The sequence below is a fragment of the Asterias rubens genome, chromosome 16 (genome assembly GCF_902459465.1).
Source record: "Asterias rubens chromosome 16, eAstRub1.3, whole genome shotgun sequence".
Taxonomy (NCBI): domain Eukaryota; kingdom Metazoa; phylum Echinodermata; class Asteroidea; order Forcipulatida; family Asteriidae; genus Asterias; species Asterias rubens.
Window position 1 is genome coordinate 4,956,677 of NC_047077.1, and position 19,014 is coordinate 4,975,690.

General features: G+C 37.3%; 1 protein-coding gene across 1 annotated transcript in view; it reads right to left on the reverse strand.

Moving 5' to 3' along the window:
* Positions 1-19,014, reverse strand: part of LOC117301050 (gamma-aminobutyric acid type B receptor subunit 1-like) — a 62,644-nt gene that overhangs the window by 17,746 nt on the left and 25,884 nt on the right. Inside the window, exons 5-6 of the mRNA XM_033784934.1 lie at positions 13,833-13,973; positions 13,016-13,183 (exon numbers count right to left, since the gene is read on the reverse strand). Coding sequence (XP_033640825.1) covers positions 13,016-13,183; positions 13,833-13,973 — 309 coding nt within the window. The remainder of the gene's footprint in view (positions 1-13,015; positions 13,184-13,832; positions 13,974-19,014) is intronic.

Consider the following 19,014-nt stretch of genomic DNA (forward strand, 5'->3'; position numbering starts at 1 on the left):
ATGACATTTCAGACAAGGATGTTTTCTACTATCAACATTATTAGACCGTGTAAGTTTAACGTAATTCATGATCTTCATGATTTTTTCTCTTTCCAATTTCTCTAATGTTCCTTGTTTTCACTACCTTGCTTGTAAATAAGGGCAATGATCAACTCTGACCATGACCCAATTTCATAGAGCTGCTTAAGCAGGAAATATTGCTTAACAACTCTCTGCTAAGAAGAAATGCGCCGGAGACCAATCACAAACGGTACATGTGACATGGTAGTTATGCTGGTAAACTTCCCTGGTAAGCATAATTGTGTGCTGCTTAGCATATTTTTGTGCGTAAGCAGCTCTGTAAAATTTGGCCCAGGTTTTTTAAACTTTTTTTTTGCAGATCAAAATTACACCAATTCTTCACGAGTCAGGATATCAATGATCTGTATTCCACATCATGTCTCAAAATCCTCCATTAATGGTTTTCCTCCTAGAGGCTACTATGTACATTCTGTTCCAGCGTCGTGACGGTGAATACTTGTTTTCACTACCTTGCTTGTCATTTCCCTGTATGCTCTGACACAAACGAGACATCTTGGGTGTTTATGAATGATGAGGTTATTTAGCGGAATAAAGAACTCGCTCTGCGATAGTGAAGTCAATCAAGAGAAGTCACATTGATCCACTACAGCGAAAGTAGAAGTCCCTGTCGATTTCCTACCTACCGCCCACGCAGCAATTTCCTTTCAAAGGTTTTCAACGAAATGAAAAATTGAGTATGGACAGGTTAAATGGTATCCAAAGCCACTCATTTTTAGAACCTCTTTGATTTTCTTTATAATCCACCGTGTAACAGATTCATCTGGCAATGGTTTCCAGGGAAACACTTTTCCACTGTAAAGAAATCCTGGGCAGAACCCTGGAAGAGGACCAGCCTTATAGAGAATAGCCAATCCCCAGGTATTGTGACCAGAGAGAAAACAAGGAAGGACAAATCTGAAGATCTAAGGCTCCAATCTAGAAGGCTAACCGAGCCATTAGAGCAATATTATAATATAAGGAGGAGCCTTGTAATGAATGAAAAACAAGTGAGGCCAAATAAAAAAGGGGGGGGGCGGAACAGGGAAAATTTTTATATTTTAACAATCTCAGCCATTTTTTTTTTTTTTTTTTTTTAAAGCCTAGCCAGTTGTCCTTTAAAAATTGGCGGCTGCCATTTAAAAAAAAGGTGGGGGGCTCCTTCAAAAAAGGCAGGACGCGAATCATACTTTTGGGGGCCTAAGAGCCAACTTTAGAATAATACAACAGGGGGCCCAATGAAGGGAATTTTCCTTTCCAAAATACTGGTTGGGTGTTTATGAACGATGAGGTTTGCAGAATTATTACAAGAATCAGACTTAATCACAGTTCCTTAAAAAAATTGACATTACAGAGCAGTTAAGTGAATCAAACTCATGTTTTAGTTGACAAGTCGTCAGGAGGTGGGCTGGAATCCTGGTCATGACATTTGTGTCCTTAAAGGAACACGTTGCCTTGGATCGGTTGAGTTGGTCCTTGAAAAGCGTTTGTAACCGTTTGTTATAAAATGCATATGATTAGAAAGATATTTTAAAAGTAGAATATAATGATCCACACATGCACTCAAAATTGCATGGTTTTCCTTTACCTCGTCGACAATCCTGGTCGGCAATTTTGGGAGTCAAATTTTTGACTCCCATAAATGGCCGACCGTGTCAGTTCGCAAAGTAAAAGGAAAACCACGCAATTTCGATGCAAATGTGTGTGGATCATTGTATTCTACTTAAAAACATCTTTCTACCCATGCATTTTATAACAAACGGTTATAAACGCTTTTCCAAGACCAACTTGACCGATCCAAGGCAACGTGTTCAGCTAAAGTCTTGTAATTGATTTAGCTTAGTGTGCTGAAACTTGGCAGCACAGTTTTTGTATACTCCCTAGAGAGCTGAGAAAACAAATGAAATATCTGGCCAAGAGACCAGGGGTGGGTTTGTATTTATTTATTTTGTATTTATTATCCATATCCAACAGCGGATAGCCACTAAAAACTATGCAACTTGCTCTCTAATCCTACCCTTTCATGTCTCCCTGCATTGTTGTCGAACAATACATTTACCACTTTTATGGTCCAGTAACCCATCCTTTCATACTTAACATCCTTTGTCCTCGCAATTTCACTCCTATTGGTTCATAGCCACCAATATTGTTTCTGAACTAGAAACTTTGATTGGCTGTTATTTTCCCGCTTCTTCCTGGATCCTTCCCTTAATCCCTTTCCCCTCTCTTTTTCTATAAATGGATATGTATTTGTTTGTACTTGTTTTATGCCTCTGAAGAAGGTCCTGTTTGGATCGAAAGCTAAGGCCACCTACCTTATTCATTTATAGACTGTTAAACTAACCAATTAACAGATTGTTTGCACACACTCTCCACTGTGCGTCATTTTTTTTTTAAACAATCTAAAAGTTATCACCTATGATTCCACATCACTAAATCACACAGGTAAACTGGTATGGTCCTTTTAATGTGCAACCTTGGCTACAGGGTGGCAGCTGTGATATTCATAACTAGACCAATTTACATATTGTTTGCACTCTGTTTACCTCAGTCAGACAAGTATAGTCAACAGATTGCTCATGTTGTAATTATCATATCAAGGCGCAAGTGTGTAATTTGTGGGTGGTAGAAGTAGCTCATGCTGGACAAGAGACCAGTATTCGGGTTATTATTACAAAAAAGCAAATAATAATAATAATAATAAAATACTAATGCTAGCCCTCAAGGCGCTCAACCTTAGATTAAAAACCACATACAAGAAAAATGATTATTAAAACAAAACAAAACCACAAGGAGCAAAAAATTTCTTTTTATAGATACTCGTGCAAAATTAACTAAATTAGTTAATATGAAATAAATACTGAGAGGTTGCCAGTACCTCACCCTAAATGTTTGAGATCCTCAGCATCTGACATACATATAAATACTGTGGCCCTTTTTCAAAACGACTGGATTTGGCTTTGGATTTGGCTCAGGCTAGCTTGGCCCGCAGTTGTTTTTGACAATTGCGTGTGCTTTGCATATACGCGATCAGGGTTTCAGACGAGAGGACGGAGCCTGAAGCTGAATCCAAAGCCAAAGCCGTGGTTTCAAAAAGGGCTTATGATAGCAGGTAGAACTAAAATCAATACAACAGCTAGGGGTAAAAGGTTATACAACTTTTTTTTTAAATATACATTTTTATAGGCAAAATGTCTTCAGAATCCTGTAGGATTCAAATAGGATTCTTGTAGGATTATTATAGATTTGTTTCCCCACTTCTTTGATTCCTATCAGATTCTTCTAAGTTACTAGTTTTTGTTGTTGTAAGAGGTGGTCTTCTTTATGCATACTTTTACCTGTTTGAGCCTTGGGGCTAATTTGTTTATTACCATTGCATGGTGAGGTATCACTATAATTGTGGTAACATGTAATTGTGGTAACATGTAACATGCATGTATAACACATGCAAGATAAATTATGTTCTTTTGATAACTTGTCTTGCTTTGTACTACTGTGAAGCAGATTTAAGGAACTCAGGAGATTTCAGCAGACTTCTCAGTTCTGGAATGACTTTCCTGCTTTTTTAACTGCTACCCTGGCGTAGGGTAGAAAATCGGTTGGACTAGTGCTATAGCTATAAGGGCTGTTATTTAACTCGAACCATAGAGTGAGTTCTAATTGGTCTCAACTTCGATGTACCTTGCTCTATTCATCATATATTACTATTATTACTTTTTTGTGTTTTCTACTATACAACCATTGGTATCAATTCACCAATTACAAACCAACCGCTAAAACAGGCTGACGTCGTTACTACAAACCAGTATTCAACCAAGAAGGACTACAATTATATGGAATTCAATTTAGGATTTTTATATTTCAAATAATTGGTGATCACTCATGGTATACAAACCCACATCCAATTAGTCCAGGACGGTCGCACGCAATGAACAGGCCTCAGACTTCTTGTACGCATTTTGCATAACACTAAACCAATCATAAACCAATCAGGCTAAAGTGCTATTCACACAACAGCAATTTGACCGGGGTCCCTTGCTTAATTTTTAGCATGGTTGTAAAATGTAAAAATGTTTGACAAGATTTTGGAAGAGAAGATGAAAACAAATTGTTGTCCAATTCACACGAGGTACGTTTTGTAACATTTTACAACCATGTTTCAATTTAGTAAGGGACCCTTGCTAATTATTGCTCTTGTGTGAAAGGGGCTTAAGGCCTATTGACCTTGCTTTCAGATGACAGATCGTGAAGAGCAATTAATGGTTATATGCTAAATCCTCGTTTATGGCAATAGACTGTGGAAGTCTTGCGCGTAATTCAAATTTCGGGACCAATGGTCCCAACCTGATGGAGTTTAACGTGGGGGAGATTTTCTTTCATCATATTTTTTAGTTTAACTCCAATGACCATGAAAACTATATTAGTTGTAGGAATGGATATGGAAAGCTATTTCCCTAATTTCATGGTAATAAATGAATTTCTGAATCCATTTCCTAATTTCATGGCAATTTATCGATATACTAAACTATTTCCCAATTTCATGGCAATGTAAAGGCATTTCCTAATTTCATGGTAATCAATTGATATCCTAATTTCATGGTAATTAATGGATTTTTGAATCCATTCCTAATTTCATGGCAATTATTTATTGATATAGGAATCCAATGTCATGGCAATAAACGGATGAATGAATCCATTTTCTAATTTCAATGACGTTTCAGAAACGTCATTGGTGAGTCAAAAAGACATTCTGCCGAGTACAATTAATTAGGGGCCTTCAATTAAGATGCTCGTCAAGTAAATAGGTTGCAGAGACTTGTTCTCAGTTTTTGGAATGGGGTGAAATGAGCAGAGATAGTAATAGTGGCTTTATAGCATGCAAATTCGTAGCTAAGTGGCACTCAAGGCGCTTTAACATACATTCACAAATACCTCAGACAGTTTCGCTATTCCTATTGGTGGAAAGTACGTCACGTGGGTGTGTATAAACCTTTGTTTATGACCAGTAAAAAGTGTTGAAACATGGGCGTGACACGAGAGTATGCACATGTTCTTATAAAACAGTTTCTTCATTCCTATTGGTCGAGAGCAACGGCTGAAACAAGTGTGCCACATCACGCGATACGCGCGACGCGCACAGCATTCCCTTATAATGAGTTGTTTACCCGAGGGCAGCGGAGGGCTTTATCATTTCATAGCTGGAGGGGTGTTGTGTTGACAGAAATCATTGAACAATTATAATTTTTGCATGTATTTTACTTTTTGACCAAAAAGTGTTGATGTTTTTGACCGAAAAGGTATTTATAAATGGGAATCAAAGTGTGTTGAATCGGTTTTCAACTAGTGGTTTAAACCCGCCGAGGCCTGGTTCTTGATGATTTACCTTGACTTCGTCTCGGTAAAAATATCAAGAACCAGGCCTCGTTGGGATTAACCCACTAGTTGAAAACCTCTTCACCACACATTGATTCCCTAAGTATTTTCCTGAAGCTATGCAGCTTCTGTTCAGCAGAGTGTGGGTTCGAGTCCCCAGCCATGACACTTGTGTCCCTTAGCAAGACACTTTTCATCCTTCAGATGGGATCAAAAATGTTTGGTACTGTGTGTTTTTTGTAAGCACATAAAAGAACCCAGTGCACTTATCGAACAGAGAAGGTTGGTTGATATTTACAGTATATACGCCTACTACTGCTGGGCCGGTCGATTTTAGTGCAACTCTAGACCATTCCTTGATAATAAAAAAATTTTTTTAAAGGCATACAAAACAACAGGCATGATGTTCAGTTGCATGTCTACTACCTACAATTGATGACATTGAGTGTTTGACCAGCCTCATCACGGGCTGGCTGTAATTTGAATTACCTTATTTGACCAGTAAGTGAATGCTGAACCACTGCCTTATGATCGATGCAACAAAGCATTCATTTTCAAATGAAATTGACTGAGACGAGTGTCAAATAGAACCATTTCTTGTTTATGTTGGTCGGGAAACGCCTTTCTAAGGTTTTTTGCAGCTGAGTGTCAAATAGAACCATTTCTTGTTGACATTGGTCGGGAACCCCTTTTTTAAGTTTCAAAGGTGAAGAAAGAAGGCCCCCCCCCCCTCCCCTCTCTCCAACCCATTGATTATTTGTAAGATTGAGTCTAGTATACATCGCAGCCTATTTTTTCTCGAGATGTTTCAATTGTTTGACTAAGTGCAAATCTAGACCGTTCCTTGTTAAAAATATAGATATAAAAAACAGGCATGATTTAAAGTCGAATGTCAACTACCTACACACAATCGATGACAAGTGTTTGACCAGTCTCTTGCTAAGTGGCTTTTAAATTGAATGACCTTATTTGACATGTAAGTGAATGCTAAACTACTGCCTTTTGACCATGCAACAAAGCGTTCCTTGTTTGTTTTTAAAGCCTTCCATGACCAGGCGCCAACATATATCAAGGATTACTTTACTTTTTATAACCCATCTCAACCCCTAATCTTCCCTCTTCTCGAGACCCATTTTTGCAAACCATTCCTAGAACCCGTAGCAAATCCAACAACAGAATAGAACAACATCCCTTGTTTCAATAAAGAAGCTGCTATGTCCACAGACTAATTTTAAAAAAAACGGCTGAAAACACATGTCTTCCCTGTTTAAACTTTCCTCATTCTTTTGAAACATTGTGTATACACCTTTCAGATAAATTTATTTGTTTGTTGTGCTTTTTCAGTTTTTTGTAAACGCTGTGATACGTTTTTCTATGGGGAGCGTTTCTAAATAAGGAAATCAATGTGTGGTGAAGAGGTTTTCAACTAGTGGTTTAATCCTAACGAGGCCTGGTTCTTGACAAAGTCAAGGTAAATTATCAAGAACCAGGCCTCGGCGGGTTTAAAACACTAGTTGAAAACTGATTCAACACACTTTGATTCCCATTCATAAATACCTTTTTTGTCAAAAAAAAAAATGCAAAAATTATAATTGTTCAATGACTTTTCAACACAACACCCCTCCAGCTATGAAATGGTAAGGCCAAGTCAAGGCCCTCGGGTTAACAACTCCTTACAAGGGAATGCTGCGCGCGTCGCACGTGATGGGCACAACTGTTTCAGCCGTTGCTCTCGACCAATAGGAATGAAGAAACTGTCTTAAAAACACAGGTGCAAGCTCGCGTGTCACGCCCATGTTTCAACACTTTTAACTGGTTATAAACAAAGGTTTATACACACTAACGTGACGCGCTCTCCACCAATAGGAATAGCGAATCTGTCTGAGGTATTTATGAATACCTGTTATTATTATTTGTATTATCATTTTTTTAATTGAAATTGGCTGAGACGAGTGTCAAATTGAACCATTTCTTATTGACACTGGCCGGGAAAACCCTTTCTAAGGTTTTGATGGAAAATAAAGAAGACCCCCCCCCCCCCCAACCCTGAATCAATAATTTGCAAATAAAGATCGAGTCTACCATACTTCGCAGCTTTTTTTGTTTCTCTAGAGGTTTCCATTGTTTGACTTAGTGCAAGACTAGACCATTCCTTAAAATAATAAAGGCATAAAAAGGCATAAAAAAAAACAGGCATGATGTTCAGTTGCATGTCTACTACCTACATACAATTGATGACATTGAGTGTTTGACCAGCCTCTTGCTGAGTGGCTTTTAATTTGAATGACCGTATTTTGACCAGTATAAGTGAATGCTGAACTACTGCCCTGTGATCGATTGCAACAAAGCATTAACTTTCAAATGAAATTGACTGAGACGAGTGTCAAATAGACCCATTTCTTGTTTATGTTGGTCGGGAAACGCCTTTCTAAGGTTTTGAAAGAAAAGACAGAAGGCCAATTCCCCCACCCCCTAAATTGATTATTTGTAAGGTTGGGTCCAGCCTACATCGCAGCCTATTTTTTTTTTCTCTAGAGGTTTCCCTTGTTTAACTTGGTGAAAATCTAGACCATTCCTTGTGTTATAACCGTAGTCATGATGGTTGCCGTTATTAATTCTGAAGGGAGAATCGTGACACGCTTCTGGCGACAAAATCAAGGTAAAAGAGTAGACGTGCATATGTCATTTGAATGTAGGAGGTTGACCATCTATCTCCCACTTTTGCCTGTTTTTGATTACCCCTTTTTCATGTCACAAATGCTTCATATTGGACGACAGTTATTCTATCATTTTAAATTGTTCTTTATGATTTTTCCCCTTTTAATTTTTAATGTTTTTATCAATTGGCTAAAAGGGAAGCTACACGTTTGGTAATTACTCAAAATAAATATTATCTTAAAAACTGACTCGGTAACTGGTATTGAAGAGCTGTTGATAGTATAAAACATTGTGGAAAGCGACTCCCTCTGAAGTAACGTAGTAATGTAAATAGGTAGTTTCTCATTAAAATAATAAAAATAGAAGACTTTTATTCCTATCTGAAAGCACACAAATTCGTCCAACAAGGCTGCTTTTCTTTCATCATTTTCTCCCAACTTCGATGACCGATTGAGCTCAAACTTTCACAGGGTTGTTATTTTATGCATATTTAGAAATACACCAAGTGAGAACACTGGTCTTTTACAATTACCAATATAATAGTGTACCTTCCCTTTAATTAAGAATGTATGTTGGTAAAATAGTACACAGTAGGCCACCAGTTTTAAAGGAACATTGCATAATTGGTTTTTGCTGACAAAACAGTTGCTGGCAGTGTAAGCAATTTATGTAATCCAACATTGTATTGTACATAAACTGACAAACCTGTAGAAGTTTGATATCGATCGGCCATCTTGGTCAGGAGAAAAAATAGCCAAAAACCGAGTACACATTTTTGCATGACATCGATTTAAAAAAAAATAAGGAATTAAATGCTCACTGAGCGATGAACTCCAAATGGGAAATAAATGTTATGTATTACTCATCAAATGTAACATTTCAGACAGAAATATTTCAAGGGATGTTTTCTACTATCATCATCCTTAGACTATGTTACATTTACATAAATCTGTGATCTTAGAAAATTTCTTTTCTTACTTAATTCTGTAAAATTCCTTTAGGTATGTTGTCCCTATTTATTTATAGTTCTTATATTTTACCAGCAGACTCATAGATTCCATTTTGTTGAGCTGGTTTAAATATTTTAATATTCTTTTTAAAGCCATTGGACCCTTTCGGTAAACAGTGTTGTCCAAGGCCCACACTTTGTGTATCACAACTTCTATATCAATTAACAAACCTGTGAAAATTTATGCTCAATCGGTCATCGGAGTCGGGAGAAAACAACGGAAAAACCCACCCTTGTTTCCGCGCGTTTCGCCGTGTCATGACATGTGTTTCAAATAAATGCGTAATTCTCGTTAACGAGAATTTATATTGTTTTGCTGTTTTCTCAAAAAGTAAAGCATTTCATGGAATAATATTTCAAGAGAAGTCTTTCACCATTGCCTTCTGTAAACCCTGTAAGTTATTTGTAAATCTGTGAACTTTTTTTTCTTTTTCTGAACCGAAAGGGTCCAATGGCTTTAAAGGCAGTGGACACTATTGGTAATTACTCAAAAATAATTATTAGCATAAAACCTCACTTGGTAACGAGTAATGGGGAGAGGTTGATAGTATAAAACATTGTGAGAAACAGCTCCCTCTGAAGTGACGTAGTTTTTGAGAAAGAAGTAATTTTCCACAAATTTGATTTCGAGACCTCAGATTTAGAATTTGAGGTCTCAAAATCACGCATCTGAAAGCACACAACTTCGTGTGACAAGGGTGTTTTTTTCTTTCATTATTATCTCGCAACTTTGACGACCCGATTGAGCTCAAATTTTCACAGGTTTGTTATTTTATGCGTATGTTGAGAAACACCAACTGTGGAGTATTTGACAATTACAAATAGTGTCAAGTGTCTTTAATCAATCTTCAAACAACTGCATTTGTGATTTTATAGTTTAGTTATTGGCAAACCTGAAATGTATCACTGAATGACCTGGAGTTGGTTGGTATTGGAATAAAGCAACTTCACCAAGCCACTCAACACTTAAAACAGTGAACAAAATGAAGCCACTGAGCAAAGCCTTTATGCGCAAGAACGTCACAATTATGATGATTACTGAATGAGGTTTTGTTACTGGTTTCTAACTTAACAATACTCAGTTATATACAAACGTCAACTCAATAATCTTGACATGTGTCCGTGATAGAAAATGCTTGGCCCTTAATTACTATTCCTGATAATTCTCGGACAACCTTTCAAAAGATTATGGATTATCAACTGGGGAAGGTCGATGTGGTAGGTCTTGTATGAATTGGACAGAATGACCCATTATTCCTTAATCATATTTACTTCAGCTCGGTATATTTATGAATCAATTCATTTCCAACATACGTATGTATAACATGATTTTGCTTGTATTACATAGGCCTTGCTATGAAATACACACGTATGTACATGTATGTCGTGTAGGCCTACGTAATGTACTAAAGTACTTTGCGTAGGAAATTTAAGTTGGCCAAATATATTGTATTTCAAAAAAAAATTGATATTGTGGAGAAAACATATGGGGGTAAATTTTTATCAAAGATCATCTCCAGATCACGTGATCTACAAGGTCAAATTCAAGGTCAAAAGTTTATCAAAGATAAACAAGTTCCTACAAAAAAAGTAATGGCAGATATGGAAAGCTTTTTCAATTTCCTTTCCGAAGACACCAATTATGGTCATTTGAATATAGGCCGTCAGGCACATTTTGACCGAAAATAATGAAATGCCATAACACGAAAACCACTTGTCAGATGGAGCTTAAATTTGAGCTCGTTGAACCAAGATTAACCCATAAACCAAATTTGAGCAAATTTAAAGAGGGTAGGGCTTAACCCAGTGGATGATTTGACACGAATGACCGTGCACCTCAATGTGATATGCGCTATATAAGAAAGATTAGAAATGAAGGAAAAGCACAGGTTCAAGCTTGCGTGTCACACCCATGTTTAAACACTTTTTACTGGTGTTATATCATGATTCGTTTAAACACCCCCACGTGATGCCCTCTCGACCAGTCAGATTGGATAAACTGTCTTAGGTATTTATGAATTCAGTTTTCATTTATCCTAAAATGCACTGGACACTATTTGTAGTTACTACAAATAATTGTGTAATAAACTATAATTATTATAAACTTATTTGGTAACAAGCAATGGAGAGTTGCTGGTAGTTTAGAACTGGCTCCCTCTGAGAACGTAGTTTTTGAGAAAAAAAGTAACTTCTCACTAAAATGTTTCAATTGATTTCAAGACCTCGACTGAGGTCTTGAAATCAAACATCTGAAAGCACACAACTTGTGCGATAAGGATGGTTTTTTTTCTTTCATTTTTCTCTCGCAACTTCGACAACCAACTGAGCTCAAATGTTCACAGGTTTGTTATTTTATGTATATGTTGAGATACACCAAGTGAGAAGACTGGTCTTTGACAATTACCAATAGTGTCCACTGTCTTTAAGCACCCCTTTGGAATTGGAACCCTGGTTGTAAAAATGGTCAAAGTAAAATTTTCTCACACTTTTTTGAAGAAGAAGAAAATGGGAAACTTAAATATAGCACAGATGTACAGGATTTTATAACAGCAATTTTTTTTGCGCAAGAAAACTTAAGAGACTACATCACAATTAGGCATCAATCATAGTTACCGCTGCAACGGTCCAACCCATTAAATCGCTGCTCACTTAAGATGAAAAGCGATTCCTTATCTTTTGGTTTTATTTCATTTCTTGTAAATTTAAGCGGCATAACTCAAGATGATTACTTCGTAACTTTTTTAAAAGCCACTATGGGCCATTAGTTGATACGAAATGAGCCAAAAAACGAAGGGAATATATGGGGTTTTGGCATGCCAGTGTATTAATGCATATTTTGAAAGTAAATTCAGGATGTAATAAGCCAAATGGACCTATAAATGCAAATAAATTGTTAATTTTCAGCCCTGGCAGAGTCTTTCTTGAAGGCTAAAGTCTTTTAATTTTTTGTTTAGCCACAATAGACTATACTATAACTGGGTCTCAGAATTGAAACCTTCAAAAACCTATCTTTCTGTATAACTGTATACTAGGCGCCTTCAGTACTTTGTTGGTAGAGACATGAGTATAAACATTATTAATATTATTATTATTATTACTATTTTTATACATTTAACAGTGTAATTGGTAGGTTTCAGCATGGAGCCGACAGTTCCCAAATGGACTTTTTAGCGTCCCTGATTTTTTATTTTTTTTTTCATTCTTTGTGAGTTAAAGCAGCATATTTCAAGATGACAAGCTTTTAAATTGTTCAAAAAGCCACTATTTAAGATTAATGGGCCATTAGTTGATTAAATGAGCCATAAAACAATGGGAATAGTTATACGCGTTTCAGCATGCAACAGTGTATTTTAATGCATATTTTGAAAAGAAATTCAGGAAATAATAATTGGCTGAGAACTGCTTAAAACAGCCAAAGGGACCTCAATGCGAATAAATACTTGATGGGCTGATATTTTTGCCCTTGCACAGCATTTATAGCTTTTCAGCCTTCAAGAGACTATACTTAACATTTTACAGCGTTCTTGGTAGTTTAACAGCGCATAGCTGTTCCCATCAGACATTTTAGCGGCCCTAATACGTTGATGGCTGCGCGAAAGTCTTTCGCATCCGCTTTCAGTGTTAGTTTTACACCACGATTGCAGTTTAGTTGGCAGGGAGGGCAGTGGATTTAATTTTGTAAATCTTCAAAAAAGTCTGGATACTTAAAAAGAAAAATTAAAAGTCCAATGGGAATACAGCTTTAGTCAATAGGAGACTTTCTGGGACGTTAGGTGGCAGCAGACTTACCAGGTAAATCCATTGTTCTTAGAATTATGCACATGTTCAGAACTACGTAAACAATGGAAATTTACCCAATAAGTCTGCTGCCACCTAGCGTTGAAAAGTCTCCTATTCGCACAATATAATATGACTTACCTGAGAGAACAACGGATAGAACTGGTGCAGTGTGGCTACCTTGGTCCAGTTGAACTCCATAAAAAGTGCAAACTTAGCCACATTGAACATGGTCTCTGGAGGTAGGAGACGGAATGAGCGCGGGAAAAGGAAACGATTGGACAGAGATGGCGAAGCTGCTATCGAAATCTATGAAATCAAAAAATATTAGATAAAAATAGTATTTATTTCAAAGCTACTAATCAAACTAACCAATGCAACTGAATTCAATTGAAAGCAGGCATGCCTGGCTGAGCGTTCCACTTCACAGGACCTAAGCTCATGTGTTGTCAGCAGCAGAGGGTGGGTTTAAGTTTTAGAAAAGAACTTTTCTCTTCATGTCAAAATGTGTAGTGTATTCCAGATTCCCGAAGCACGACGGCTCGAAGTGTTTGCTGCACAGCGCTGGAAAAGACTTGCAAACTGACCCCATCTGTAGTTGTTTTGCTGCATCCAGCAGCAATACACCTGGTCGACATTGCCGGAAGAATGCAGGAAAAACCTTTTTCGAAACGTACAAACTCACGACTAGGACTCGAATGTACTTGCACATACCCGTGTTCGATGTTCGATCGAGGCAAAGTCTGCCTCAATTGACGCCACAAAAGGGGTAGGCGGAGTCACCACCACACAACTTTTGTTTCTCTTTTTTTTTTCAAACATATAAATCGTTAAAAACAATTACTCAAACATTTATGTTATTGTTCAGAAACATATTCTCTAATGTTTGAAGAAAAAAAAATATATTTCCATGTGACTTTAATCTAATGAATATTCATATCTTGTTATGTTGTATCACCTGTATGAGGTTCCAATGGTGTGAAGCTTGTGCAGTGGGTTCAGTAGCTACGGAGCATCCACCTCCCAATATCATCATCTTAACGGTGGATCTGTTAAATAACTCTCTATACATCACATCGGTAGCCTTGCCTCCATTGCACTGAAAGGAAAACAAGTCATCCTATTATAGTCTCAATGAATTGTTTTTGCATTTGAAAACATTCATGAAATAAATATCTATAGCAATGGACACTATCGGTAATTACTCAAAATAATTGTTAGCATAGAAGCTTACTTGGTAACAAGTAATGGGGAGCTTTTGCTAGTATAAAACATTGTGAGAAACGGCTCCCTCTGAGGTCACGTAGTTTTTGAGAAAGAAGTAAATTCCCACTAAAATATTTGAACTGACAAGCATCTGAAAGCACACAACTTGTGCAACAAGGGTATTTACTGCCATTATTCTCTCGCTACTTTGACGACCAAATGAGTTCAAATTTTCACAGGTTTGTTATTTTAGTCATAAGGCACTGGGCATGGACACGTTTGGTAATTGTCAAAAGACCAGTATTCTCACTTGGTGTATCCCAACTTGGGCATAAAATAACAAACTTGGGGCAATTTGGACTCAATTGGTCTTCAAAGTTGCAAGAAAACGGAAGAAAAATAAACCCTTGTTGCACAACTTTGTGTGCTTTCGCATGCATAAAAAAAAGGCTTCAGCTGAAGTCTTTCTGATATTTGAGTGAGAAATTACCTCTTTCTCAAAACAAACATTACCTCAGAGGGAACCGTTTGTCAGTGTTCTATACCATCAACAGCTCTCCATTGCTCGTTACCAAGTAAGTTTTTGTGACAAAAATTATTTTGAGTAATTAGCAATAGTGTCCAGTGCCTTAAATTCACTTTGGTTTTACTCCATGTACTTTTAAAACCCTGAAGAGGGGTTCGCTGTCTGCACGTACTTACGGTTTGTAATACTCCCGTCTCCCATTGTCTAACCATTGTCATACGTACAACACTAGGGCGTCAGATCAACTTCATCTAAGTAAAGTTAGGACAACTTTTCACCTTTCAACTGTAAGATATGAGGGACCTCTCCTTTGGAATAAATTTGATCTTCGTGCCCATTAACTTCAATTAGAATTTGTTAGAAGTACTACAAAAAGCAACTTCTTCTTAATATAGTTAACGATAACTAGGAGCTTTCTGAACTCTTACTTAAATTGCCACATGACTCAATATTAATAAAATTGTTAAGTTATAGACGGTTGTTTTTCATTTAAACTTAATTTCTTGACTTGTCAGGTTATGAATAATAATTAAATTAAATTACTCAATAAATAAACCACACATTGAATATTGCTTATTTTTCTATTTTCAAAACTCATGATTGTAACTTATTTTTCATATGTATTCTTTTTGAAGAGGCCAGACCCTGTTTTAAGACTAGGCTCCAGTCTGCGACCTCCCAATACTGTTATTAAGTTCTATAATTAGTTTTCCCTTACATTGTACATGTACAAATGGTATGGAAATAAACCTAAACCTGAACCTGAACCTAAAGTAAAATGGAGATATAACTTTAATCATAGAGAGTGATCCTTTCTCTTACGATCAAATGAACCGTGCACTCATCTCTCTGTCAAATCGACAATGTTAAGGATGATGATGTCAAGGATGTATGGGCAGTTCTAAGGGCTCTTCATATAAAGTCAATAGCGGCATTAGGGTAAATATTGATATCTTTACTGTGGCATTAAAGGTAAGGATTGGTAACTTTGAATGATCACTTTATTAAAGACACTGGACACTATTGGTAATTGTCAAAGACCAGTCTTCTCACTTGGTGTATCTCAACATATGCATAAAAAAACAAACCTGTGAAAATTTGGGCTCAATCAGTCGTCGAAATTGCGAGATAATAATGAAAGAAAAAACACTCTTGTCACATAAAGCTCTGTGTGCTTTCAGATGCTTGACTTCGAGACCTCAAATTCTAAATTTGGCGTCTCAATCAAAATTCGTGGAAAATTGCTTCTTTCTCGAAAACTATGTCACTTCAGAGGGAGCCATTTCTCACAGTGTTTTATACTATCAACCTCTCCCCATTACTCGTTACCAAATAAGGTTTAATGCTAATAATTATTTGGAGTAATTACCAATAGTGTCCACTGCCTTTAAAGGGAAATGTAAACTTTTGGTATTACATCACTCTTGAAACAAAATAATGTAAATAAAAACCTTTTGGTATTAAAAGCCTACAGCAGCTTTAGATAAAAACAATTATTTTTGGAAACATTGCAGTAAGAAAAAATGTGGTCATGTAAAAGCAATATATCAGTTATGCCCCCAGTTGTCTTTGCAAAACAGTTGTGCACTTGAGACAATAGATGGACAGTATGTCTATCCTGGTAAAGCATTTGTCTTGCTCATTAAGTTTAATCCAAAACAAAAAGAGTTGAATTATTGATGACATGGTGCTTAGAACTACAAACAAATGTATTCTTTCTCTTTGAAAGCATCATTAACGGTAATGCCTTGAACAAAATGTTACTTTAAAGCCGTCTTCGGTTATTGTCAAAGACAAGTATTCTCACTTGGTGTATCCAAACATATGCATACAACAACAAAAGACCTATGCCAATTTGGACTCAATGCAAGAGCAAAATGATAGAAAACCACTCTTGTTGTACAAACGGTTTCAGGCCTGAAGCCTTTTATTATTTGAGTGAGAAATTACCACTTTCCAGGTTACTTCCGAGGGAGCCTTTTCTCACAATGCGCTTCATTGCTCGTTACCAAGTAAGTTTTTATGCTCAACCCTATTTGAGTAATTACCAATAGTGTCCGGTGCCTTTAAAAAAAACGACATCTATAAATCCATGAAAAGTGCACTCATGTCTGTGAGATGTAAATCCTAAGGGTATATGGAAAAGGTCATGTAGACCTATTATCAAGTACCGTTTGTAGTTGTTTTTCTGCCTGTTTATATAATATCTGACAATTCTTCAGATAAATTTTCTGCCTAAGGACATGAACAAGGGAGCCAACAGTTAAAGGCAGTGGACACTATTGGTAATTACTCAAAATAGTTATACGCATAAAACCTTACTTGGTGACGAGTAATGGGGAGAGGTTAATGGTATAACACATTGTGGGAAACGGCTCCCTCTGAAGTGCCATAGTTTTCGCGAAAGAAGTAATTTTCCACGAATTTGAGGTCTCGAAAACAACCATCTAAACGCACACAACTTCGTGTGACAAGGGTGTTTTTTTCTTTCATAGTTATCTCGCAACTCCGACGACCAATCGAGCTCAAATTTTCACAGGTTTGTTATTTTATGCATATGTTGAGATACAGTAAGTGAGAAGACTGGTCTTTGACAATTACCAATAGTGTCCAGTGTCTTTAATGTACCAGGCTCTATCAACTGAGCAATCTAGTCCTACGCTAGTGGTCTCCCTAGTATTTTTTTTCAAGGGTGCCCGTTAGAAGACAATTAACTAAAACCGTTTGCTGCCGTGTAGCCAGTGATTACCCCAAAGTTATTGATACAGCCTGGGAAGCGGCAGCAAAGAGATCAAGTGTATGCGACTCTTTAAAAATCAAGTAATAAACGCAATTTAAAAGAGTTCAAACGATCACTTAAAAAGGTAGGGTCATAGATTGGTAAATAAGCCAACAATTTATGACCATAAACACTTATGTAACTTGGTGAGAAGCACTGTAGCTGCGGATGCTTTACACTTGAAGAAAGGATTTTCTAAGAAGGATATGGTGTGGCCAGAAATGCGGTTGGGGGGGGGGGGGGGGTGTCTCCAGGCTAAACATGGATGAATTTGATATCTTGTGAAAGCACCGTGAAAGCTCTTTGCTGTTTTCTCAGCTTGTGGACATACACGCTGGTGTCAGCTGAAACTGCCACACGTGAGTTTCATTGTGTCTTTTTGGGGAGAAAAACAAACTATATGGCCCTTATTTTTAGCTCTATTATGCATTACCAAGTGGCCCAAGCTTAACAATATCGTGCAAAGAACAATTTGAAAAGCTTCTTAACGTGAATTATGATTACTGAAGGTTGAACAACAAAGTTCAGAAACTGCCTTTATCTACTGGGCAATCTCAGTGGTCTAGTCTAGCATGGTAAGCATGGAGCTATATATATTGACTAGAGCTAGAGCACTAACACCCTGTTATATACGCACTAAGGTTTTGAAGCCGTGTGGGCGCATCCATGTTAATGTACAAATCAATACAAAAGCTTGAAATTTTGTACGGCAATTGTATGGCTATTTGCATGATAGTGCGTCTGTTCTTTTCTATGTGTCATCGAACCAAAAAATGCAGCAAATGTGAACGCACCATCTGCTGATGAGCGTACAAACTGCGAGCGTCATGTGCGTCATGTTTAAAATGTGCGTATGCTTTTTTTAGTACATCAATCAAGTCGAACTGACGGTTTTCGTAGTGCGGACGTACACGAATGGGCAGTCGAATGTAAAAAAATAACGTGGCAATGTGTTTTGTTCAACTTAAAATCGTTCCGTAGTCACACAACACATCAAACATAACTGCGCCCGGGTGGCTTCAAAACGCAGAGCAAGTTAGCGCTCTAGTCAATATATATATAGCTCTATGTTGGTAAGACACTGCTCTAGAATTGCAAAGTTCAGGGGCTTGAATCCTATGCCTGTTGGCAATCTCAGTGGTCTAGTCTAGCATGGTAAGCATGGAGCTATATATATTGACTAGAGCTAGAGCACTAACACCCTGTTATATACGCACTAAGGTTTTGAAGCCGTGTGGGCGCATCCATGTTAATGTACAAATCAATACAAAAGCTTGAAATTTTGTACGGCAATTGTATGGCTATTTGCATGATAGTGCGTCTGTTCTTTTCTATGTGTCATCGAACCAAAAAATGCAGCAAATGTGAACGCACCATCTGCTGATGAGCGTACAAACTGCGAGCGTCATGTGCGTCATGTTTAAAATGTGCGTATGCTTTTTTTAGTACATCAATCAAGTCGAACTGACGGTTTTCGTAGTGCGGACGTACACGAATGGGCAGTCGAATGTAAAAAAATAACGTGGCAATGTGTTTTGTTCAACTTAAAATCGTTCCGTAGTCACACAACACATCAAACATAACTGCGCCCGGGTGGCTTCAAAACGCAGAGCAAGTTAGCGCTCTAGT